Source organism: Chiloscyllium punctatum, chromosome 11 (assembly GCF_047496795.1).
Source record: "Chiloscyllium punctatum isolate Juve2018m chromosome 11, sChiPun1.3, whole genome shotgun sequence".
NCBI classification, from domain to species: domain Eukaryota; kingdom Metazoa; phylum Chordata; class Chondrichthyes; order Orectolobiformes; family Hemiscylliidae; genus Chiloscyllium; species Chiloscyllium punctatum.
Window position 1 is genome coordinate 115,987,036 of NC_092749.1, and position 26,594 is coordinate 116,013,629.

Genomic DNA, 26,594 nt, shown 5'->3' on the forward strand with positions numbered 1-26,594 from the left:
AGGCAGGTTCTTTAGTCAGAGTGGTAAGGGCGTGGGATACCCTGCCTGCCAACATAGCCACATTAGGGGGATTTGAACAATCCTTGGATAAGCACATGGATGATGATGGGATAGTGTAGGGGGATGAGCTGAGAATAGTTCAAAGGTCAACGCAACATCGAGGGCCGAAGGGCCTGTACTGCGCTGTATTGTTCTATGTTCTAATATTTCCTGACAGGTTGATTTTTCCAGCATATTATTATCAAACAGAAATCATTTTTTGCAGTACGCTGCTGGGTTATCAGTGTCTACAATTGCTGTCCAATGATCCTCTCTCTATCGTTGCCCAATAAGCAATTCTAAAATCCTCAAGTGCTTTTCTGATGCAGAGGACAACAATTACAAAAAGAACAGAAGCTAAAGGAGACAAATCGTGGTGCTGTGAACAGTGTGTGTGTAATGGAACAAATACGTTTGTGTTAGTGCAGAGTAAGAGCACCTGCCACAAAGGACAGTGAAATAGATAAAGGTAAGAAATGCAAAACATACAGTATCTTAGTGCAGCAAAATAAATGTGAGTGACTGTGAAGCCAACAGCAAGATTGTTGAGTGTTCCAAATTTGAGGGACGCAATAAGCTGAGAACACTCCACAAAATAAAGTTAGTTCAGGAGTTAAAGCTATGAAAAGCAATTATAAAGAAACCGTGTGAGTGATTTAAGATCAGTAGTTGTTTTGAGTAAAACTATTCTAATGATGTAAATAAATGAGATAGGAAACAAATATCCTCTCAATTATTAGAATATTTTATGACGCAATTACTGTTAAAGAATTAAAGGCAAATCTGTCTCTAAAATAGTGGCAGCAATTCGATGACCATCACATGGAGCATATTTTCCTTGAATCTAATTCAATATTTTATCCATTTTTTTTAAAACATTGTAGGTTTATATTTGTTTTTGTTTTATTTAGGGATTGTGGAGGAGAGATTGCGGAGGAGAGATTGCCATGGGATAATTTGCTATGAAATGTTTTATGGGCAGGGAAGGTTAACATTTTAACGAGCTTGTACTGTTGGAATTCTAACAAGTTGCCTGTGTTTTTTAAAAAGCCCCTCAAATAAACAAAAATTCTTTTTTGTAGAATACAGTTAGAGAGCTGGTAAAAAGAAAACAGGTTTGGCATTTGCAACCCAAGGTTCTGCCGCCTGCACAGAAGACAAAACTGTGCCAGGGGTTAGGTTATGACACACTTCATAAATTTATGTGGGCTTTATAGGAGGTAAAAAACACAGTTTGCAGCAATAGACTATTTATATTTCTCCCATAAATCAAAGAATCAAAAGTTTGAATGAATGAATGAATAAATAAATAAATAAAGGCTTCGGATGAAAAGTGGGATAAAGGGCTATGGGAAGCAGGTATGGAAGTGAAGACCAGCATAAGATTAGCCATAATCACATTAAATAACAAAATGGGTTAAAATGCCTACTCCCTTACCTAGTTCTTACGTTCCTTTGTAATCGTGAGTGTATTATAGGGAGCAGAAAGTGAATGCAAAAGATTATAGTAAATGAAATAAACACAAATTGTCCAAAGCAAGTAGTTTTAGCGTTATTTACAACATGCACTCAATCCAGATCTTGCGCTGCTATCAACTACACAAGTTAAAATAGTTTACTAGATTGAGCGGGGTAGACTAACAATGGCAATAGTTGTGGCTGCTGATATACCAAGGGAGCAGTACTGGGTGGGTGAACCCAATGCCAAGTAAACTGGTGAAAATATGGTGCGGTACATCCCATGACAATGGAGCAGTTGGAAATTCTCCGAAGGAAGCAGCAATGACTGCCTGGGTGATCCTGTAGACAATATTGAAAGGGACAGGATAGGTGTAGACTTAGCAGAGAGATTCAAGCCTAAGTCTGTGAGAGGATGCATGTAAGATTGTGGGAGTGTGTGTGTGTCTGTAAGGGTGTGTGACTGTCTGTGTGTGCATGTGTACGTGTGTGTATAGGAGTGTCTGTGTGTGCAGAAAGTAGGAGTGTCTGTGTGTATAGTGCAATGACGGTCACCTGTAATGTGACATGAACCCAAGATCCCGGTTGAGGCCGTCCCAATGGGTACAGAACTTAGCTATCAGCCTCTGCTCGGCCACTTTTCACTGTTGCTTGTCCCAAAGTCTGCCTTGGAGGATAGTCACCCGAAGGTCAGAGGTCGAATGTCCTGGACCGCTGTAAACCAAGCGAAGGCTACGGCAACAGATGAATGGACACCGCACAACAATCAACAGACAGCAGTGTTCCCTCCCAGTTGGGGAATACTTCAGCAGTGACAGACACGGGCACACACACACATCCTCTCACAGACTTAGACCACTCTGTACTCGAACATACACCTGTACACACACTCTCACAAACCCCCACCCCAGACAGACAAACAGACATCCACACACACACAAAGACCCACATACACACATATACATATATGTTCGTGGGGTGAATTAGTACTTGCAGAGTTACACTGTACTTTGCTCAAAAACTGCATGAATTCATGTAAGACTGTTATCTCACTTTTTAGATTAGAATCAGTCTAAACATTATGGCACAGACAGAGAACACAGGGGGCTAACACCTTCAACATATTGTCTGGCTAACACCAATTGTTACAGTTAACCTGAGAATGTAACTTTTTTTTAAAAAGTTTTGTGATTTACACATGAAAGAAGTGAAACTATCATGGTATTTGAACAGATGAAAGACTCAACAGACAATCAAGGTATTTTTCAATGTATAATTTCAGTTACATCACACTGTAAACTTTTGCTGTAAATTCTGTGCCTTACAACTGTGTCCTCCACAACCACCTGATGAAGGAGCAGCGCTCTGAATGCTCGTGCTTCCAATTAAACCTGTTGGACTATAACCTGGTGTTGTGTGATTTTTAACTTTATTTCTTCCCAGAACTCCTTGACTCCCTTACGGATTAAAAATCTGTCAATCTCAGCCTTGAATGTATTTAATAACCCAGCCTCAACATCCCTCTGTGGTAAAGAATCCCAGATTCACGACCCTCACAGAAGAAGGGCCTCATCTCTGTCTTAAACTTAAATCTGAAATTATGCCCTCTGCTCAAGCACAAAACTCCATTGGCACAGTTTATATTCCATCTGACTAATGTCTGTCCACTCACTTAACTTGTCTTTATCCCTCTGTTGACTCTATGTCACTATTTTTGTCTCATTTGCAAACCTGATGATAGTCCTGTTGAAGGGTCTCTTAAAAACTGAAATTTCCTGTTATTTACTGTACAGCATGAGATTTCATTTAAACAGCCAGTACAGCAGTACCTAACTTTCCAAAATTCTCGCATCTGAAAACAAAGGGGAAAATTACAAAACATAGGAGTCATGATGCCCAAGACTATCAACAACAATTCATCTAGTGCCAAATGCACCCGATTATCAGTTTACTGTTCTCCAAAATGAGCTGAGAGAGTATGGCAAACTAACCCTCAGATGAAGGCAGCCAAGAAATCATCCAATGTCAAAGATCAAAGGTCACATGACACCAAGTTATAGTCCAATAGGTTTATTGGAAAAAACAAGCTTTCAGAGTCTCAATCCTTCTTCAGGTGCTCGTGTCATGAATCCAATGTCACAAATGGTTATCCCATGGCCACTAGCCCAAAGGATTCAGACACATGATTACCACAGAGAAAATTACCTGCCCGAAATATAACAAAGTGCTAGGTTTGGAGAGGAGTACTCAGGATACAAGGCACTGGGGGAAGCCCACAGGAACTAAGATACACTTGTGCTGGAATAACCATGTTTGAGCCAAGAAAGTTAGAGAAGTAAATTCCATGGAAAAACTGCACTGGGGCTTGGTCAAATCCATACTGGAGAATCTATGCAGGGATTAAGAATAGAGTACACTCAGGGTAGATGGGAGTTTCTCCAAGACAGCATTCTGATTAAGCAGACCTTCCAGGGAGCAATCTTCATCGAGTTGTCTTACCAGACAGAGGGAAGTGGACCAGAAGCGGAGGAAGACCAAGACCAAATGTCTTGGTCAGTACAGAATGCTGTCCCCACAATTTGAAACAGAATGAAAAATTCTGTGCCGGCAATGATTTGTCCTCTTATACCAGTGAGCCATCCCCAGTTATCACAGGTGTACACTTTCTCCATCTGACTGATGGATCACATCCAGCCTACAGCTTCTTCAACTTCAACTCAAACCTGCAATAAATTGCCCACTGCTTAACTGTGATTACAAAATTCTATAAACAACAGTGTATTTACTTGTCTCATCCAAGTCATTAATATCGGTTAACAAGAGTGGCCCCAGCACTGATCCCTGTGGCACTCCACCAGTTACAGTTCACCATCCTGAAAATGCCCCCCTTTTCCCAACTTTGTTTTACAAGCTAGTCAATCCTGCATTTATGCTAATACACTACGCCAACACCATGGATAGTTACTTTATTAAGTAGCCTAACATATAGTATTTTATCTCACTCTACATACAAACATGGAAGGTTTTAAATTACCGTTATTACCTGTACAGCCATTCTTAGGCTGTCAACAGCTTGAAAACGTTTGGAAAAGACGATTGGAGGAAAAATGGTTAACATATGGAAGGTTTAACAAGAAAATGGTTTAACGAACTTGAACTCTGACATCTTCTTTTATAGTTATCCTTCAATGAATTTCTGTTCAAAAGGTTAAATCAATAAACACTCAATAACTCACAGGAACAGATATAAAAGACATTTCAAAAACATTCATGTAATTGCTCTTGAAATTAAAATTCCAGCCTCTCGTGTTGTCTATTAATACCGATTCGTAGCATCTCCTCACCATTTCAAAGAGCAGCATAGCACCAATGGAAACTATTCAGCTCACTGTGTACATGTTAGCAGACTCAAAGTGAGCTTATTCTAAACAGTAAATGGAGGTAGTGATTAACATCTGCAGATGGGGGGGGTTAAAAAAAAAACAGCTCATCACTGATAATCTGTCAATTCCTGCTGAAAGTGCATCTGTACAATAGCCCACAGAGAACAAGATTAGAATTAGATACAATCATCTTCCTCCCTCTGTCCTTCCAGTCTGATTGCTTTCCAGCATTTCATACAAGAATGACACCTAAGGAACACATCCATTTAAATTAGTTACCGAGAAATACACAATACTGTGGAACTGCTTCAGAAGGAAATCAATGCCTTTGCGAAAGGAGATGGAAACCGAATTGTGGGAGAAAAACTGTGTCAAAGAACTTCAGGATGCATACTTGCATGGTTCGTTTTCAAAATGACCAGTTAACACATCTTTGGATTTTGACTTGGATCAGTGCAAATATGAGAATTCGGTTAGGATTCTTCAACTCCTACATTAGTGTCACGATTGAAAATGCAGGTTCCATTCTTACCTGATTGTTCTTACCAAGTTCAAACTCCACAATAGCAACCGGTGTGTTTATCTGATCTAAATGTCTGGACTGAGACTTCAGGTCAACTCTCCAACTCAAATTCCTCAGACAGTTCTCCCATTTGCTCTGATTAATAAGACTTTCTCGGATTTTCACTTTATGACTTTTCCAGAATTTTGTTAGAACTGTCGCCTGCTCTGGTGTAATTCCATTTTGTTTCTTGGTCTGTGCTGTTAAGAAGGCTTCTAGTTGGTTTAAATCCATGTCTGCAGATGCTATTGACTGTTGAGATAAAATTCATATTAGACCACAGTCGTTTGCCATTATGTACAAAATAATTTGTTTAAAGAGATTCAGCATGAACCAAAACCTAAGCAGACAAGATAAAAAGTACTTTCCGCTGAAATAAATACCATTGCAAACAGCCTTATCAAAGTATCTAGCATTACTTCATAACTTAAACCAAATGCACTTTTCAACCCAAGGCTTGGACACAAAATCAAGGCTGATATTGCAGTGCAGTACTGAGGCAAAACTGCACTGTAAGCAGCACTAGTCTGATGAATACAAATTCAAAGACAGTCAAGTACAACAGGGACTCACCGCGGACCTCATGAAATCACCTCATGCTCAATGGTGTCAATTATTTTTATGGTACTGAAAACCAAGCCATTGCACGTTCTTCCTCTTTGCTTCTCAGTTAGTTCATACACCAATGCAAAAATAAATTCTGGAAAGCAGCACTTTGGGTCACTTCGGCAGATAAATAGTGAACTCTAATTTAAAAAGCTCTTTACATTCTTGTGTTGTCAATTTCAAATATGGAGTTCTTGTGCACTTGTAATGGATGAATATCAACTTAAAAGCTTGATTTCAGCTGAGCAGAGAACTATTTTGTGATGTATTGCCCTATAGCATTACCCTGGTGTATGTACTGAGGCTTTTAAACAATTTGCAGTGTCGCGTCACAATGCAAACACTAACACAACAACATCACAGCATCAACTCATTTGAGTTGATAGAACAGTTAGTGCTGGGACCGAAGCACACGACAATATTTCATTTTCACTTTGAAATTAGCTTGCAGAAAGACAGAATCAATGATTCACAAAAAGAGAGAACCTAGAGTAATTCCAAAAAACATGAATTAAAAATGATAAATAAAATAAGTTGCCAAAGAATTTATGTTATAAAGAATTAATTGTGGTTCAGAGATTTAAAAAATAATTGTCAAATAAAACGACAAAGATGATTTAAATGTTGTCAACTGTCAATAAGTTTCTCAAATTGTGTGTCTGGGTGAATCAATGGTTAACACAGCCCCTTGCAGAAAGAATCAACAGTAAACAGGAAAGCATTCTTGAACCCTGGAGAGAAATCTGACTTTCTGCCAATGAAAGTGCATAAAAGCTTCATACCACAATAGTAAATAAAGAAAGAACTGGTCGTTAGGAATTTTCCAACTGACCCAGGCAGCAGGGAAAAGTTGCTGGAAAAGCACAGCCGATCAGGCAGCATCTGAGGAGCAGGAAAATCAATGTTTTGGGTAAAAACCCCTCATTGGGAATGAGGCTGGGAGCCTCGGGGGTGGAGCAATAAATGGGAGGGGGGTGGGGCTGGGGCTGGGGAGAAGGTAGCTGGGAATGCCAGAGGTGGATGGAGGTGGGGGTGAAGGTGATAAGTCAGAGAGGAGGGTGGAGCGGATAGGTGGGAAGGAAGATGGACAGGTGGGACAGGTCATGAGGATGGTGCTGAGCTTGAAGGTTGGAACTGGGATAAGGTGAGGGGAGGGAAAATGAGACTGAAGTCCACGTTGATGCCCTGGGGTTGAAGGGCCCTGAGGTGGCAGATCAAGCCTTCTTCCTCAGGAGCCGGGTGGTGAGGGAGTGGCGATGGAGGCGGCACAGGACTGCATGTCTTCGGGGGAGTTGAAATGTTCAGCCTCGGGGCGGTGGGGTTGTTTGGTGCGGGTGTCCCAGAGATGTTCCCTAAAATGCTCTGCCAGAAGGCATCCAGTCTCCCCAATGGAGAGGAGACCGCCGAAGGAGCAACGGATACAATAAATGACTTGCGTGGAAGTCCAGGTGAAACTTTGATGGATGTGGAAGGCTCCTTTGGAGTCTTGGACGGAGGTAAGTGTTGGGGTGTGGGTGGGGAAGGTGTGGGCCAGGTTTTGTGATTCCTGCGGTGGAAGGGGAAGGTGCCAGAAGGGAAGGCTGGCTTGTTAGGGGACACGGACCTGACCAGGTAGTCACAGAGGGAATGGTCTTTGCGGCAAGCAGATAGGGGTGGGGAGGGAAATATACCCCTGGTGGGAGGGTCTATTTGTAGGTGGTGGAAATGTCAGCAGATGATACAACTTATGCAGAGGTTGGTGGGGTGGAAGGTGAGGACCAGGGGGTTCTGTCCTTATTGCAGTTGGAGGGATGGGGTTCAAGGGCGAAGGTACGGGACGTAGATGAGATGCGTTGGAGGGCATCTTCAATCACATGGGAGGGGAAATTTCAGTCTTTAAAGAAGGAGGCCATCTCGCGGGTTCTATGGTGGAACTGGTCCTCCTGGGAGCAGATGCAGCAGAGGTGGAGGAATTAGGAATAAAGGATAGCATTTATGCAGGAGGTGGTGTAATCCAGGTAGCTGTGGGAGTCAGTACGTTTGTAAAAAAAAAAGTCAGTGTCGTGTTGGTCCTCGTGGATGGAGATGGAGGGGTCTTCGGAAGGTGAGGGAGGTGTCAGAGATGGTCCAGGTGAATTTAAGGTCGGGATGGATTGCGTTGGTGAAGCTCATGAACCGTTCGACCTCCTCATGGGTGCACGAGGTGGTGCCGCCGATGCAGTCATCAATGTAGTGGAGGAAGAGGTGGTAAGTGGTGTTGGTGTAACTATGAAGATGGACTGTTCTACATAGTCGACAAAGAGACAGGCATGGCTGAGGCCCATGCAAGTGCCCATGGCTACCCCTTTTGTCTGGAAGAAGTGGGAGAATTGAAAGGAGAAATATTTCAGGGTGAGGACCAATTCAGCCAAGTGAATAAGGGTGTACTGGTGGGGACATCGGGAGAGGAACAAAGGAGGCCCTAGTCATGGCTGATGGAGGTGTAGAAGGACTGGATGTCTTGGAGGAGGTGGAGGGGTGGGTGGTGTCCCGAACGTATGTGGGGAGTTCCTGGACCAGGGTGGATAGGACAGTATCGAGGTAGGTGGAGTTAAGTTCGGTGGGGCAGGAGCAGGCTGAGACGACAGATCGGCGAGGTACTCAGGCTTGTGGATCTTGGGGAGGACGTCGAATCGGACAGTGCGGAGTTCCCGAACCATGAGGTTGGAACTGTGGGTAGAAGATCCCCGGAGGTGATGAGGTCGTGTATGGTCTTGGAGATGATGGTCAGGTCCACGCCCCATAACAAACCGCCCTCTCCTCCTGGCAATTTCCCCTACCACCCACAGGAATTGCAAAACCTGCACCCCCACTTCCCCACTCACCTCCAACCATGGCCCCAGAGGAGCCTTCCACATCCATCAAAGTTTCACCTGACCATCCACATGTCATTTATTGTATCAGTTGCTCCTGATGCAGTCTCTTCTACATTGGGTTGACTGGATGCCTTCTCGCAGAGTGCTTCAGAGAACATCTCCGGGACAGCTGCACCAACCAACCCCACCGCCCCGTGGCTAAACATTTCAACACTCCATCCCATTCTGCCAAGGACATGCAGGTCCTAGGCCACCTCCATCGCCACACCTTCACCACCCGACGCCTGGAGAAAGAACGCCTCATCTTCCACCTCGCGACCCTTCAACCCCAGTGCATCAATGTGGACTTCACCAGTTTCTTCATTTTCCCTCCACCCCTCCACCTTCCCCTAGTTCCAACCTTAAAGCTCAGCACTGCACTCAGGACCTGTCCCACCTGTCGGTCTTCCTTCCCACCAATCCAACCTACCACCTTAGCCACTCGCCCCACCTATTGCACTCTCAGCTACCTTCTCCCCAGCCCCAACCCCCCTCCCATTTATCTCTCCACCTGAGGCTCCCAGCCTCATTCTTGATTAAGAGGTCTGGCACGAAACGTCGATTTTCCTGCTCCTCAGATGCTGCCTGACCTGCTGTGCTTTTCCAGCAACATACACAACTCTGATCTCCAGCATTTGCAGACCTCACTGTCTCCAAGCAGTTAAAAAAAAAACTACAAACATCAATAATAGGAATTAATAAAATGGGATAAATGTTGGAGGGGTTCTTTACAGCACATTCCAAAAAGTAGCAATCACAATGTGATGAGACAATGTGCAAGTTTCTGAATCATCACATTGGGAAACATGTTGGCTTTAGTAAAAACACTGCGCACAAGAGAGAACAAAAACTTAAACAATGTAATTATCCCAAATAGAACCAAGCAATTTTGACAAAATTATATCTGAAATGGCAACAAGCTATTTCTATTCATCACTCACTTCTGAGCCACAAATCACCAATAAAATGTAAGGACAAAACGACGAATTTCAATTTCATAAATTATTAGCTCACATTTGCCACAAAACATTTCAACACGAATATTTAAATGACCACATTTTACATTTCTTCCAACAGAAATATTTTCACAGAAAGCTGTTCATCTCATATAGACTAGAAACAGGATGATTTATATTGAAATCTATCTGGCTACAATGTAGAAATATGTTTATTCAAAATGTGGAATTCTACAGATGTTCAAATGAAAACAAAAGAGAAAATACTGCAAATACTCAGCAGGTCATGCAGTGCCTGTGGCTAGAGAAACAGTTTCAGGTCTGTGACCTGTCATCAGAAGGCAGGGCTAATGAATGTGGTGCCGTGGAGTGCACTTCGGGGCCAGCGACCACGATTCTATTAGTTTTAAAACAGTGATGAAAAAGAACAGACCCAATCTAAAAGTTGAAGTTGGCAATTGGAGAAGGACCAGTTTTCACTGTATTTGGCAAGAACACTCAAAAGCTGAATGGGGACAGATAATGAACAGGTAAAGAGATGGCTGGAAAATTTGTAGCCTTCAAAAATGAGATAGAGAGTCCAGAGACAATATCGTCTTGTTAGGAAGAGCTGGTAGGTGTAAGGAATGCTGGATGCTGAGAGAAATTATGGTTTTGGTTAAGAAAAAGAAGGAAGCATATGACAGGTATAGACAGCAGAGATCGAATCAATCATGGGAAGTATTTATAGGCAGTAGGAGTATACTTAAGAGGGAAATCAGGAGGGCAAAAATGGGACATGAGATAGCTTTGGTAAATAGAGTTAAGGAGAATCTGAAGGGATTTTATACATACATGAAGGAAAAAAGGGTAACTAGGGAGAGAATAGGGCCCCTCAAATATCAGGTAAAAACAATGACTGCAGATGCTGGAAACCAGATTCTAGATTAGTGGTGCTGGAAGAGCACAGCAGTTCAGGCAGCATCCGAGGAGCAGTAAAATCGACGTTTCGGGCAAAAGCCCTTCATCAGGAATAAAGGCAGAGAGCCTGAAGTGTGGAGAGATAAGCTAGAGGAGGGTGAGGGTGGGGAGAAAGTAGCATAGAGTACAATAGGTGAGTGGGGGAGGGGATGAAGGTGATAGGTCAAGGGCAGGGGGAGGGTGGAGTGGATAGGTGGCAAAGAAAATAGGCAGGTAGGACAAGTCATGGGGACAGTGCTGAGCTGGAAGTTAACAAATATCAGCAAGGCAATGCACGTGTAGAGTGCAGGAGATGGGGAGGAAATACTCAATGAGTATTTTGTATCAGTATTTACTATGGAGAAGGACATGGAAGACCGAGAATGGGGGTAAATAGATGGTGACTGAGATGTTTAAGGGTTAATTTGTGCTGCTGATATTTAAGAAATTGCATGTCCTGGGAGGAGTGTTTTTCTGTCTGGCAGGCAGGATGTGACAAGCTAATCATACTCTGCAAATGCTGCAGTGAGAAATGGCCTGATCACACACCATTTCGACGGATGGCCTGATCACACACTGGTTGTTCACAGACATTGGCATGTTGCAGTTGCATCAAGCGTGTTAGAATCTCAAGAAGGGAACCCAACAGTGACCTCTTGAAAAATTTCCATATTGCACAGGAGGTGCTGCTGGATGTCCTAAAATGCATAAAAGTGAATAAATCCCCAGAAACTGATCAAGTGTGGCCTAGAACTCTGTGGGAAGCTATGGAAGTACTGGCTTGGCGCCTTGCTGATATATTTGGATCATCGATAATCACAGGTGACATGCCGGAAGACTGGAGGTTGGCTAATGTGGTGCCACTATTTAAGAAAGAAGGGAAGGAAAAGCTAGGGAACTATACACCAGTGAGCCTGACATTGGTGGTGGGCAAATTGTTGGAGGGAATCCTGAGGGACAGGATTTACACATTTTTGGATAAGCAAGGACCGATTGTGTAAAGCTATGCTGACTAAGCCCAGAGGAAATCAGGTTTTATCCCTTCAAAAAGACTCAATCAAGATTGCAACAAAGAGGATTGATGAGGGCAGAGCAGTGGATGCAATTTATATGGACTTCAGTAAGGCATTCGACAAGGTTCCCCATGGGAGACTGGTTAGCAAGGTTACAACTCTTGGAAACAGGGAGAACTAGCCATTTGGATACAGAACTGGCTTAAAAGGTAGAAGACAGAGGGTGGTGGTGGAGGGTTGTTTTTCAGACTGGAGGTCTGTGACCAGTGGAGTGCCATAAGGATTGGTGCTGGGTCCACTACTTTTTGTCATTTACATAAATGATTTGGATATGAGCATAAGAGGTACAGTTAGTAAATTTGCTGATGACACCAAAGTTGGAGGTGTAGTAGACAGTGACAAAAGGTTACTCAGATTACAACAGGATCTGGACCAGATGGGCCAATGGGCTGAGAAGTGGCAGATGGAGTTTAATTCAGATAAATGCGAGGTGCTGCATTTTGGGAAAGCAAATCTTAGCAGGACTTATACACTTAATGGTAAGGTCCTCGGGAGTGTTGCTGAACAAAGAGACCTTGGAATGCAGGTTCATAGCTCCTTGAAAGTGGAGTTGCAGGTAGATAGGATAGTGAAGGCGGCTTTTGGTATGCTTTCCTCTACTGGTCATAGTATCGAGTAAAGGAGTTGGGAAGTCATATTGCGACTATACAGGACATTGGTTAGACCACTTTTGGAATATTGCATGCAATGCTAGTCTCCCTCCGATTGGAAGGATGCGGTAAAACTTGAATGTGTTCAGAAAAGATTAACAAGAATGTGGCCAGGGTTGGAGGATTTGAGCTATAAAGGAGAGGCTGAATAGGCTCGGGCTGTTTTCCCTGGAGCATCAGAGACTGAGGGGTGACCTTTTTATAGGTTTATAAAATCATGAGGGGCATGGATAGGATAAATAGACAAGGTCTTTTCCTTGGGTGGGGAATCCAAAATTTGGGGGGATAGATTTAGGGGGAAAAAAGAGAGGAAAAACTCAAAAGGGACCTAAAGGGCAACCTTTTCACACAATGGGTGGTGCATATATGTAATGAGCTGCCACAGGAATGATGGTACAACTCCAACATTTAAAAGGCATCTGGATAGGTTTAAGAAGAGGAAGGGTTTAGTGGGATATAGGCTGGGTGCTGGCAAATGGAACTGGATTAGGTTCGGATGTCTGGTCAGCATGGATGAGTTGGATTGAAGGGTTTGTTTCTGTGCTGTACATTTGAGTCTACGACTATGAACTGGGAAAAGTTTTGAGCAAGGGGTGGGTTGGACAAGGACAAAAGGACATCTATGATAGGGTGAAAAACAGGAGAGACTGAATGACAGAAAATGTAATACTCCAGGGCCAAAAAGGGAGTTATGATGGGGCAAGAAAAACAAACGAAATGCAAGATGTCCCTGGGTGTGATGCTGTCTCAAAGCAAAGAGAAAAGCAAAAATGTGATTAAAGGAAGTAAGTAAAATGGAGATAGAATTTATGGTATGAAGTTGAACTCTTACATGGAGACAGATGGTGAACCATGTTCTCTCTCAAAACTTCCATCCATGCTCACTGGAAAAGGTTAGAAGGTCAAAGTCAGAAATTAGCCAGTCCATCAAGCCTGCCCCTCCATTCATGAGATCACGAGTGGCCATCGACTTCAATACCACTTGCATGTTCCGTCTCCCTATCTCTTGATGTCTGACTTCAGTATAATTGAGTCTTCACAGTCCTACTGGCTAGAAAATTCCAGAGATTTGATACCTTCTGAGTGTAAATGTTCGTCTTCATCTCAATCTTAAATGGCCTGTCCTTGACCCAGTGAATATGTCCCTGTCTCGAGACTCACTTTTCGTGGGAAACATTCTACAAGCATGGATTATCCCTATTTCCCTTCTTGAACAACAATACTGGCTATTTGCCAGTTCCCCATGGGCCTCTCCAATGGTTAGTTTGGCCTGGATACAAAGACCTTAATCAATGCCCCAGCAATCTCCTCTCTTGCCTCTCTCAAGAAACTGGCAAAGATACCATCAGGCCCCGAGAACTCCTCGATCTTAATGCTCTTCAAGAGACCCAACACCACGTCTTTCTTGAACTCAAAAATGCCCTAGCATATTAGCATGCTCCACATTTATCTCACTATTCTTCATTTCCCTCTTGTTGGTGAATACCGATGCAAGGTACTCATTTAGGATCTTGCCCATATTCTCTGCCTCCAAGCAGATCATAAAGTCATTATAAGTAATCCCAGTATGGTCGAAAGATATCTATGTACATCAACCTGCAGCAAATAGTACACCGAGCTTCAACACTCATAGAATAACTATCAAGACTTCATCAGGCACTCCAAAGTTCGCCATATCTGTTCTTCCACCAAGCTGATTGATGTCTCATATTTTAAAAAAAACTTGAAATGAATTTTATAAGACAGCAGCACATCTTCATTTATCCCCAGAATCGTGTTAAAGTGAATGTACGTTGTTAAGACTCCCAACACTCTGCTCGACTGCTGCATGGCAGCTCATTTCTTAAGACCAACTAAATGTCAAAATAACTGGAGATGTAAAGGGAGCAACTTTCTGCAAAAACCTGCTCATCTCACTAACCTTGCTATGTTCACAACTTTACAAGCTTCACAAAACGCCATATTCCTTCCTCTTCTGCGTAAATTGGAATTGTAATTTAGTCTTTTTAATCATTACAATATTGCAATCAACTCAGATACCAGTTAAGGACAGCAAGGGTATTCAGAGGAGCCTCAGAGCATCCCAAAATCGAGCAACACTTCCTGACTACAGTCATCTTTTTTTGTTCCTCAGTGGGCTATTTTGTAAACTTTCTCAACATATTACTCTAACGGTAAACATTATCCGAGCAAAAGGTGGTCACAAATGGAATTAATGTTCACCGCTCCATGACACATCAAAACTGGTTTATTGACCAAAGGCAGATCCTCACAGTATAAATAGAGTATATTTCATTTCAAAAAGTAAACTTCATTTGGAGTTTCAAAATAATACACCCAGTCCGATAGATGTGGTCTCTGAGGATCACACAAAAATCATTTTCAGCAAAAGACATGCTACATAATCATGCAGGAGAATAGTTATTTAAACATTTCAAACGCGTCCTGAGAAAATGGCAGACACAGAAATATAGTTCCATCAACATATTCTCAAATATATGTTGAGTAGACATTTACTGCACACCACTCGAGTGTAGGGCCAGCCGCAAGATAGTGCCGGAGTATGGCAACTTCAACTGCAGTGGTCCCAGTGCAGGACTCGAAGTGGTGGCGGTGCTACAAGCATCCAAGGTGGCTCTGATGTCAGTGCTGGTTCAAATGCATCTTGCATTTCATCAGGAAGGCTGTTGACTCTGATTCTTCAATTCATTCCAAATTGGTGGCAGCATTGATGAGGTGGGCCCATCACAAGCAGTGGCAAGGCACAGAACTCGAGGCAATGGCGAAGTGGGAGCACCATGGCGTTGGTGGATCCAGCGCAGGTGGCATTGGTGAGCCCAGTTCAAGGAGGCAGTGGCAGCAAGGGTGATCCAGACATTTTATTTTCCTTTTGTTTCTGTTTCTTTAATTTCTGTTCTTGCTTTTAATTCTACCTATGTTCTAAAAATGATGGTGGAGAGTGGCAAATTTGTACACTTTTCATTATACTCCTGTACTTGAGTACGTGACAACAAAGTCTAATCCAATCTAATCTCAAATCGAACATGGGAGTCAAATTTCCCATTAATTCAATGCACATACCCACCGTGCTTTCTTTCTAGCTGAAAAAGTAAACAGCTTTGGTTTGTGGGCCAAATGCAACATAATCTGCTGTAGTTTTCCCACACCCATACATTTTTAGAAATGGTAGGTTATAAATGTCAGTAGGAAATATCAATATTGATTTGCGTAAATCTTTTCTGTGGAGTGTCTGATCAAATGCATCAAAATCTTTTAACATTTGAAATTAAAATCAAGTCTTCTCCATTTACAAGAACAAATAACAATACAGCACAAGATTAGGCCCTTCGGCCCTGCCAGCCTTTGCCCTTCCATACAAAACTGTCATTTATTGGCACCCTAAGCATATCAAAAGAACAATACATTAAACATTCAGAAGGTTAAAAAATATGCACAAAGGTGAAATGTCAGTGTTTGACAGTCCTCTACCAGCATCCCCTTCCCCAACCATTGCCTCAACAATAACAGCCAACAAAACACTAATTTTTAACAGAGTTAAAAATCATTAAGCAACGAGAGCTCGCTGGCTTTGACCAGGATAAGCTGACCTGATCACTGCAAATTTATGAACTCATTGAATGAGGTCACAGAATCAAATATAGAGTATAGGGTTCTTGAGCAACCTGTACTGACCAGGATATTTGGATTTATGCAAGGGATTTGATAACGTGGCAAATGAAAGGTTATTGCACAAGACTGGAGCTCAGTTTTAGCAGGGATTGAGGACTGGTTGGAGCTAGGAATAATGGATCTTTTTTCAGTTGGACAGACATAACGAGCGTGTCTCACAAGGATCAGTCCAAGGGCTTCAATCATTTACCATCTATATTCATGACTTGGAGGATGGGACAAGGTCCTAGGTATCTAAATGTGCTGACAATTCAAAGAAAGGCCTTTATTGCCAAATAGTTAGAGTTTAAAAAAAGGAACGTTCTGTTACAATTGTCAAGGGTGTTAGTGAGGCTGCAGCTGGAATATTGTATACAATTCTGACCTCAGTATTTATCTTACTGAAGTGGACTCGCTAACTTAAAATAATGTTGATCTTGTTAAGGCTGATCTTGCCTCATGCACGACATGTGCACTGTAACATGTTTGCCTTACTCTCTACAAATCTTTCTTGGCCCTATGATCTGTATGTTCTTCCTTACTATGACCTGCTTGTACTGTGCACAAAGAAAGCTTTTTGCTGTCCTTTGGTACATGTAACAATAAATCAAATCGGAGGATAGACGTATTGGCATTGGAGGCAATTCAGAAGTGATTTACTAGGCTGGTTCCTGGGTGAAGAGGGTGACTTATCAAGAATGGCAAAACATATTAGACCATTATGTCCTCGAGTCAAAAAGCGCTGCACTGGAAAAGCACAGCATCCAAGCATCTGTAGGATCAAAGTTTTGGACATAAGCCCTTCATCAGGAACATTCCTGGCAAAGGGCTTATGTCTGAAACGTCGATTCTCCTGCTCCTCGGATGCTGCCTGACTTGCTGTGCTTTTCCAGTGCTGCGCTTTTTGACTCCTATCTCCAGCATCTACAGTCCTCTCTTTTTCCCATTATGTACCGGAGTTTAGAAGAGAGAAGGGTGATCTTATTGAAATATACGACATTCTAAGGGGTTTGACATGGTAGATGTTGAAAAGAAATTTCCACGAGTGGAGGAATCTTGTACTATGGGACATAATTATAGAATAAGGGGACACTCATTTAAAAAGAGAGGCAAAGGAATTTATTCTCCCATGGGATAGCAGACATCTGGAATTCTCTACCCAGTGTGTCATGGAGCCAAGATCAGTGAAAACATTTAAAGAGGAGAAACAATTTGAAACATCAGTAAGCTGAGGGCCACAATAAGCTGGCATGAAAGAGGAATGGAGGTCTGAGCAGAGCAGCCATCATGTTTGAATCATGAGGCAGGCTTGAGACACCAAATGGCCCGTTATGCTCCAATTTCTTATATTCTTAAATCTCTCAGATACAGCCCATTACAACATTTCACATCCTGAAGGTAGGTTCCTATTAGCTTTCTCATTCCAATTTTGACTGAAATTAACACTTTTTTTGTAACTTTTATGAGTAAGTCCTGCAACTCCTGCCCTTGGACAATGTCAGTCAACTGCATTTGGGGAGGTGATGGCCCAGTATATTACCACAAGACTATCAATCAAAAATGACTAACATCCTGGAATTTCAATTCAATAAAAAAATGCCTGGAATTAACAATCTACTGATGACAATGGAACTTGTACCGATTTTTGGAAAAAACCCATGCAACACACTAATGACCTTTAGGGAAGGTTTCTCTCATCTGGTCTAGCTGACATGTGATTCTAGACCCACAGCAATGTGATTGATTCTCAACTGCTCTTTGAAATGGCCAAGCAATCCACTCAGTGGTATCAATCACTATAAAGAAATGCAACAGGACAATCTCCCTGGTGTTGACCTTGGCACTGGAAAAGACAATGGCAACCCTGTGGATTCTGCAAAGTGTTCTTTACTATCATTCATAGCTAGTGCCAAAATTAGGCCAGTTGTCGCACAGACAAGTCAAGCAACAGTTTGACAGATATCTTACTGACAATGTCCCAGACATCACCATCACCAGCCCCATCCCTGGATATGTCCTGTCCCACTCACAGGACAAACCCAACTAAGGAGGCAGCACAATGGGAACAGGAAGCGAGGAATTGCCCTGGGAGTCCTCAATGTTGACTCTAGACCCCATAAAGTCTCATGGCTTCAGGCTAAACATGGACGAGGAAACTTCCTGATTACCATATACCATCCTCCTTCAGTTGATCAATCAGTACTCCTCCATATTCAACAACACTTAGAGGAAGCAGAGGGGTGGCAAGTGTGAAAAATGTACTACAGGTGGGGGATTTCAACATCCGCCAGAGAGAGGCTCATCTGCAGCACTACTGATATTAGTAGAGTCCAAAAGGATGTAGCTGCGAGCTGGGTCTGTGACATGTGGCAAGGGAATCATCAGTAGGGAAAACATACTTGACCTCATCCCTAACAATCCACCAGCTGCAGATGCATCTGTGCATGACAGTATCAGTACAAGAGCCGCTGTGGAGACAAAGTTTCATCTTCACATGGACAATATCCTCCACTGTATTGTGTGGCACAATCACCATGCTAAATGGGATAGACTTCGAACAGATTTAGCAAAACAGGACTGGGCATACAGGAGGCACTTTGGGCCAACAGCAGAACTGCATTCCAACACAACCTAAAACCTCATGGCACAGCATATTCCCACTCAACCATTACCATCAACCCTGGTCCAATCGAGAGTCCAAATGGGTATGCCAGGACCTGCACCAAGCATAGCTAAAATTGAGGTGTCAACCTAGTGAAGTTATCATAAACAGGACTACTTGCATGCCAAACAGAATAAATAACTGCCACTTGTGTCTGTACACACGGACAAAAAAGGACACTGCATCCATCCTAGGACAAGCCAAATAAATACATGCACAGGAATTCCTGGGGGCCAGAAACTCAATCTGGAACTCTAACAAACAACTGGAGGTATACCAACACTCAGCATCAAAACTGAAAATGATACCACCCAACTCAGCAAACATAGACACAAAAAGTGGGACAGAGTTAGTCATTAATTTCAATTAACTTGGCCTTGAAAGCATTCCATCACCTTATCCCCACTGCTTCCTCAGTAACAGAATTCCAGGCTAATGACAGTCAGAAGAGAAAATAATTCATACCTCCATCTTCCATGGGATATCCTTATCTTTTAACTATGCCCCCTTATTCCTATCTCTCCTACAAGGGAAACATGTCTTTAGCATTCCCTCTATTTCAATAACATCCCCACCTCATTATTTCAAGTTCCAACAAATACACATCAAACTTCTTCAACATGTCATCTAAGACTCTCCAAACAACAAATCTACGTTAGGTCTACCATCTCATTTGGTAGCATGATGGTTCAGTGGTCAGCACTGCTGCCTCACAGTGTCAGAGACCCAGGTTCGATTTCCACCTCAGGCGACTGCCTGTGTGAAGTTTGCACATTCTCCTCATGTCTGCATGGGCTTACTCTTGGTGCTCTGGTTTCTTCCCACAATCCAAAGATGTGCAGGTTAGGTGAATTGCCCTTGGTAAATTGCCCATAGTGTTCAGGGATGTGTAGGTTAGGTAAATACAATTCAGGGGTAAATGTAGAGTCATAGGGTAAGAGAGTGGATCTGGGTTACTCTTCAGAGGGTTAGTGTGGATTTGTTGGGCCTAATGGCCGGTTTCCACAATGTAGGGATTACATGTAAAATCTCTCATTTCCCCCTTAGTTTTTTGAAAATTTCAATCAAGTCACTTCAACCTTTAAATTCCAGGGAAAATAACCCTAGGTTGCAATATCCATTTTTGAGATTTAACCCTCGAAGGGAGTGCACAGCAAATCTAGCAGGATGGTACCTGAACTCCAAGGTCAATAATCCTTCCGAAGTTGTGGTGACCAACACTGCTCTCTGTAATTCAGATGTGGTAGCATGACTTCGACCCCAACGTATTCTATTTCTCTTGTTTTCAAGTATTTCATCAGCCTTATTTTTCTGTCCAGGTCGTTCGGCTGTAACGCGCATTTCATCAGGTCAATTGGCTGTGATAAGACTGATGAATTGTGAATGTTGTTGAGATAACACAAACATTCTACTGAATGGGTATGGCAATTTTCTATTAACAATCTTCCATAGCTCAATTTTCTATGACGGTTTTCCATAGCGCCATTTTATATACCTCAAGGTTGCAGAGGAACACAAATGTTACACTGTTCTAACCTGTACCTCTTAATAGCAGTTGAAATGATCTGCTCTTGACCCCAAACCTCCTTCAATCTCAACCATTTCTAACTTATGACCACTTACAGGCCTCTTTGTCATATTCTCACACTGCAACACTGGAGAGGGGATAAAGGTTCTTTGAAAATCAACTTTCACTTCCAGGCTGGGTGCTCATTTGTGTTTAAGGATTGTGTTGCATGATGTCACATACCTTCATGTGGTTCAAATTTACAATTTGTAACGGTTGACTACAACTTGGAACAATACAGTGAAACATTAATCCATAGGAGCATTATGAAGAGGTATTTGATATTGAACCACAAAAGCAAAGTGGCAGAAGCTTGGCATGAGAATTCTAGCATTTTGGATTGGGACAGGCAAAGGCAAGGGTCCCAATAAATAAAAATCAAGGATAGAATTAAATGAGTACTAACAATTTGGAGAATCATAGCAAGTTAAAAGTAGAATCTGTTTCTCCAGTTTATACAAACATGGAATTCTTCATTATGTAGCTGAAAAAGGCAATTACAGCTTTGTTTAAAATGAAGTTGTTCAATTATTTGGAAAGGACAAATATGAAAAATACAAAAAGCACAAAATTGAAATTGGATCTGATCAAAAACCTAGATTTGATCCAAGGAGTTGAATAGCTCCTTTCAGCCAGTGTGTGTCTCTGGTCAGCTCCGTGCCAAAGAAAGTAGATTTCTAAATTGAGGAATTTCCTAAAATAACTTATTCAATTATCATGGAAGCTTGCAATAATACAGCACAAAAAGGAAGGATTTGAACCAATGCCCTCACCACATGAGCCTGGCACTCTGGATTACTAATCCAATGACATTAACACCCACACCACATTGTGCCTCTCCACTTTTTTTTGAAGAAATGCCTTGGCACTCACCTCTCAGACCAAGCTCTGGATCACCCCACAATGTCTCTTTTGGTTTGACAAATATTTTTAAATTAACTTCCTCTGCAGTGCCATGGGATGTTTACATTACAGACACTACATTAATGCCTATGGCTGTTTCGTTTGAAGGGGACAACTGGAGATGTACAGCAAGATGAAGTACTGGAGCCAAAGGATTGTTATTATTTCTGGCAATGCAGTACACATCTCGAGTGAAAAATTTCATGGGCTATATGTTAGAGAAGTACTAAAATTTATCCATGATGCACAAGATGCACATGTAAATGATAAATTGTTAAGTCTCATCTACACCCCTGCATTCAACTTACTACGCCCAGAAAACAATTTGAATGTTCACAAACAAACAGAAATTACAATATGATCTCTAACCAAAACTTATGGTGTACTTTAAGTTAAATATCACAATAATTTTCTTCTCGATTAATAATGTGCTAAATTCATTCCCCTGAACAGGACACAACTGTAGCACAAAGCAGCCGACGAGGAAACAGTTTAATAAGTTGCAGAAGTTGAGCAATTCTGAGAACATGTTGCAGTTTCTTTATTTCAACTGCAACCACAAGACACTGCAGCTTTTTTTAAAATGATGATAAAAGCAGGATGTGGCTTCAGGACAATCTACCCCCACCAACGCCACTCAACTGCATTCTGCTGACACGCCCCCCACAGATCCCACTGTCACCATTCCCACCAGTTACCGGCTCCGCCCCCACTCCCAGCTCCGCACCCACACCAGATCCCAGCTCCCAGCCCTGCCAAGTTTTCACCATCCCTCCAGACCTCCCCCTCACTGAAGACGAACAATCAGTCCTCAGCAAAGGACTCACCTTCATCCCCCTCCGCCCACGCATCAATGAATTTAATACACGCCGTGATGTCGAACACTTCTTCCGCCGCCTCGCCTCCGAGCTTACTTTCACAATCAGGATTCCCACCCACCTTCCGAGGACCCCTTTGCCCACCTCCAACACACCACATCCACCTGGACACCCTGTGCTGGCCTATTACCTGCCCTCGACCTCTTCATCTCCAACTGCCGCCGCCGGGTCATTTACCGCCACAACCGGTCTACCCCACCCCCCCAACTCCAACCTCTCACACTCACAACGCGCAGCCCTCCAATCCCGACCTCACCATCAAGCCAGTAGATAAAGGGGGCGCAGTGGTAGTCTGGCACTGACCTCTACACCGCTGAAGCCAGACACCAACTCGAGGACAGCTCTTCCGCCCCCTCAACCATGACCCCACCCCCCATCACCAAACCATCATCTCACAGACCATACAGAACCTCATCACATCAGGAAATCTCCCAACCACAGCTTCCAACCTCATACACCGGGAACCCCGCACTGCCCGGTTCTACCTCCTTCCCAAGATCCACAAGCCTGACCACCCTGGCCGACCCATTGTCTCAGCATGCTCCTGCCCCACTGAACTCATCTCTACCTACCTCGAAACTGTCCTATCCCCCCTAGTCCAGGAACTCGCCACATACATTTGAGACACCACCCACTCCCTCCACCTCCTCCAAGACCTCCGTTTCCCCGGCCCCCAACACCTCATCTTCACCATGGATATCCAATCCCTCTACACCTCCATCCGCCATGACCAGGGCCTCCAAGCCCTCCGTTTCTTCCTCTCCCAACGTCCCCAACAGTACCCTTCCACCGACATTCTCATTCATTTGGCCGAACTGGTCCACACCCTTAATTTCTCCTTCAAATCCTCCTGCTTCCTCCAGACCAAAGGGGCAGCCATAGGCACCCGTATGGGCCCCAGCTATGCCTCTCTGCTTGTTGGCTACGTCAAACAGTCTATCTTCCATAATTACACCGGCACCACTCCCCACCTCTTCCTCCGCTACATTGAAGACTGCATTGGCGCCACCTCCTGTTCCGGCGAGGAGGATGAGCAATTCATCAAATTCACCAACACATTCCACCCTGACCTTAAATTTACCTGGACCATCTCTGACACCTCCCTCCCCTTCCTGGACCTCTCCATCTCCATTAATGACGACCGACTTGACATTGACATTTTTTACAAACCCACCGATTCCCACAACTACCTGGATTACACCTCTTCCCGCTCTACCTCCTGCAAAAATACCATCCCGTATACCCAATTCCTCCGCCTCCGCCGTATCTGCTCCGAGGAGGACCAGTTCCACCATAGAACACACCAGATGGCCTCCTTCTTTAGAGACCGCAATTTCCCTTCCCACGTGGTTAAAGATGCCCTCCAAAGCATCTCGTCCAAAGCACCTCTGCCCTCAGACCACACCCGTCCAACCGTAACAAGGACAGAATGCCCCTGGTGCTCACCTTGCACCCTACCCACCTTGGCATAATCCAAATCATCCACCGACATTTCCGTCAGCTCCAAATGGACCCCACCAGGGATATATTTCCCTCCCCACCCCTTTCCATTTTCTGCAAAAACCGTTCCCTCCGTGACGACTTGATCAGGTCCATGTCCCCCAACAACCCACCCTCCCATCCTGGCACCTTCCCCTGTCACCTCAGGAATTGCAAAACCTGCACTCACACCTCCTCACTCACCTCCATCCAAGGCCCTAAAGGAGCCTTCCACATCCATCAAAGTTTTACCTGCACATCCACCAATATCATTTATTCTATCTGTTGCTCCTGATGCGGTCTCCTCTACATTGGGGAGACTGAACACCTCCCAGCAGAGCGTTTTAGGGAACATCTCTGGGACACCTGCACCCATCAACCACACCGCCCTGTGGCCCAACATTTCAACTCCCTCTCCCACTCTGCCGAGGACATGGAGGTCCTGGGCCTCCTTCACCGCTGCTCCCTCACCACCAGACACCTGGAGGAAGAAAGCCTCATCTTCCGCCTCGGAACACTTCAACCCCAGGGCATCAATGTGGTCTTCAACGTTTTCCTCATTTCCCCTTTCCCCACCCCAGTTCCAAACTTCCAGCTCAGCACTGTCCCCATGACTTGTCCTACATGCCTATCTCCTTTTCCAGCTATCCACTCCACCCTCCTCCCTGACCTATCACCTTCATCCCCTCCCCCCACTCACCCATTGTACTCTATGCTACTTTCTCCCCACCCCCACCCTCCTCTCATTTCTCTCTCCACCATTCAGGCACTCTGCCTGTATTCCTGAAGAAGGGCTTTTGCCCGAAACGTCGATTTTACTGCTCCTTGGATGCTGCCGCAACTGCTGTGCTTTTCCAGCAGCGCTAATCCAGAATCTGGTTTCCAGCATCTGCAGTTATTCTTTTTACCTTCAGGACATTGCAATCTTTTCTTGAAATTCAGATGTAAAACACTCCCAACAAACTTCAAGAAAGAACATTTAGGAATGGTACATCCCCCTATGTCCTCCAGAACATTCTCCTCCTCTATATTTTTTAAAAAGCTCAGTTTCCATTTCTTAGTTGGTACTGGAAGCGAGTATGCATATGAAATTTTGCTTCATCCAAAACTACTCTAAAGAAAAGTGCTACTTCTCAAGTCTACAATGTACACCTGGTTGCTGGCTTCTAATTTAGAGAGTATTCATTTTCTTGTGCAGCCTGATAATGACAAAATAATTCATAAAAGCAGATTTTAAAATTCCAGCAGCTGAAGTAAATAAAAACTAAAAATGCTGGAAACTTTGAAGCAGGTCAAACAGCATCTGTGGAGACAAACAAAGTTTCTGGCCTCACACACATGCAAACTACTCAGACCAAAACAATTTCAAAGAGTGGGCCGGGATTGATGCGAGGCCCTCAGTACCAGAAAGCCCTTAATCTCACAAAGTTTGAAATTAATACTTCCACCAGATTGGAAAATCTGATGCAATCTACTAATTTCAGAACAGGTAATCCCCAGCACATCGAAAGCAATTTAGCTTCTCAGTAGTTTAACAGAATTCAACCATGTAAGATGCAGCACAGAAAGGTACTAATGCAGCCGTAATTCATACATGGTTCAGGCCTTCAAACAAAAAACTTAAATGTAGATGTTTGCATGCTGTTCAGTATCTGAAATTAGGAATGGTATATTAGTTAGCAATTTTAATAAAGTTTATAAAATCATGAGGGGCATGGATAGGTTACATAGAAGATAGAACAATACAGTGAAGAACCGGCCCTTCGGCCCTCGATGTTGTGCCAACCTGTGAACTATTCTCAGCTCATCCCCCTACACTATCCCAAAATTATTCATGTGCTTAGCTAGGATTTGTTTAAATCTCCCTAATGTGGCTGAGTTGACTACATTAGCAAGTAGGGCATTCCACGCCATTACCACTCTCTGCGTAAAGAACCTGCCTCTGACATCTGTCTTAAATCTATCACCCCTGAATTTGTCGTTAGGCCCCCTCGTACAAGCTGACGTCATCTTAGGAAAAAGCCTTGCACTGTCTACCCTATCTAATCCTCTGATCATCTTGTATGTCTCTATCAAATCCCCTCTTCGCCTTCTTCTTGCCAATGAGAACAGGTTCAAGTCGCTCAGCCTTTCCTCATAAGACCTTCCCTCCAGACCAGCCAACATCCTGGTAAATCTCCTCTGTACCTTTTCCAATGCTTCCACATCCTTCCTGAAATATGGGGGCCAGAACTGCATACAATATTCCAAGTATGGCTGCACCAGCATTTTGTGGAGTTACAGCATGACATTGCAGCTCCAGAACTCAATCCTTCTTCGAATTAAACTTAACACACCGTATGCCTTCTTAACAGAATAGACAAAGTCTTTGCCCTGGCATGGGGTGAATCCAGAACTAGAGGGCATAGGTTTAGGGTGAGGGAGGAAAGATATAAGAGACCTAAGGGTCAACGTTTTCACACAGAGGGTGGTACGAGTATGGAATGAGCTGCCAAGGGAAATGGTGGAGGCTGGTACAATTGCAACACTATCTCTGTTTTAAATGATGGAATTTAATTGTAAATTGATTGCAGTGAGGCAATGGTGGACGAGCAATCCTGAACGTCACGCCCATGTTGTGAGGTCATAGGTCTGAAATTCATCCTATCAGATGGTAAACTTTAAATTCAATAAAATCTGTAATAAACTGCTGACCTAATTAGTATAGAAAACCACTAGTGATTGTCATAAAAACCTACCAGGTCACTCATGTACTTTCATAAAGGAAATCTGCTATTCTTACCTGATCTGGCTCACATTTTGATTCCAGACCCTCAGCAATGTGGTTAACTCTTAGAGTCATAGAGACATACTTCACACTGAGGGTGGTGGGCGTTTGGAATGCGTTGCCTGCAGAA

General features: G+C 43.3%; 1 protein-coding gene across 2 annotated transcripts in view; it reads right to left on the bottom strand.

Annotated features, from left to right (window-relative positions):
- commd1 (copper metabolism (Murr1) domain containing 1) overlaps nucleotides 1–26,594 on the bottom strand; it is a 122,801-nt gene that overhangs the window by 73,376 nt on the left and 22,831 nt on the right. Inside the window, exon 2 of one of the 2 annotated variants that reach the window (XM_072581611.1) lies at nucleotides 5,427–5,694. In XM_072581611.1, the coding sequence (XP_072437712.1) occupies nucleotides 5,427–5,694 (268 nt within the window). Of the gene's footprint in view, nucleotides 1–5,412; nucleotides 5,695–26,594 lie in introns of both variants that reach the window. The other variant, XM_072581610.1, reaches the window with a different exon arrangement.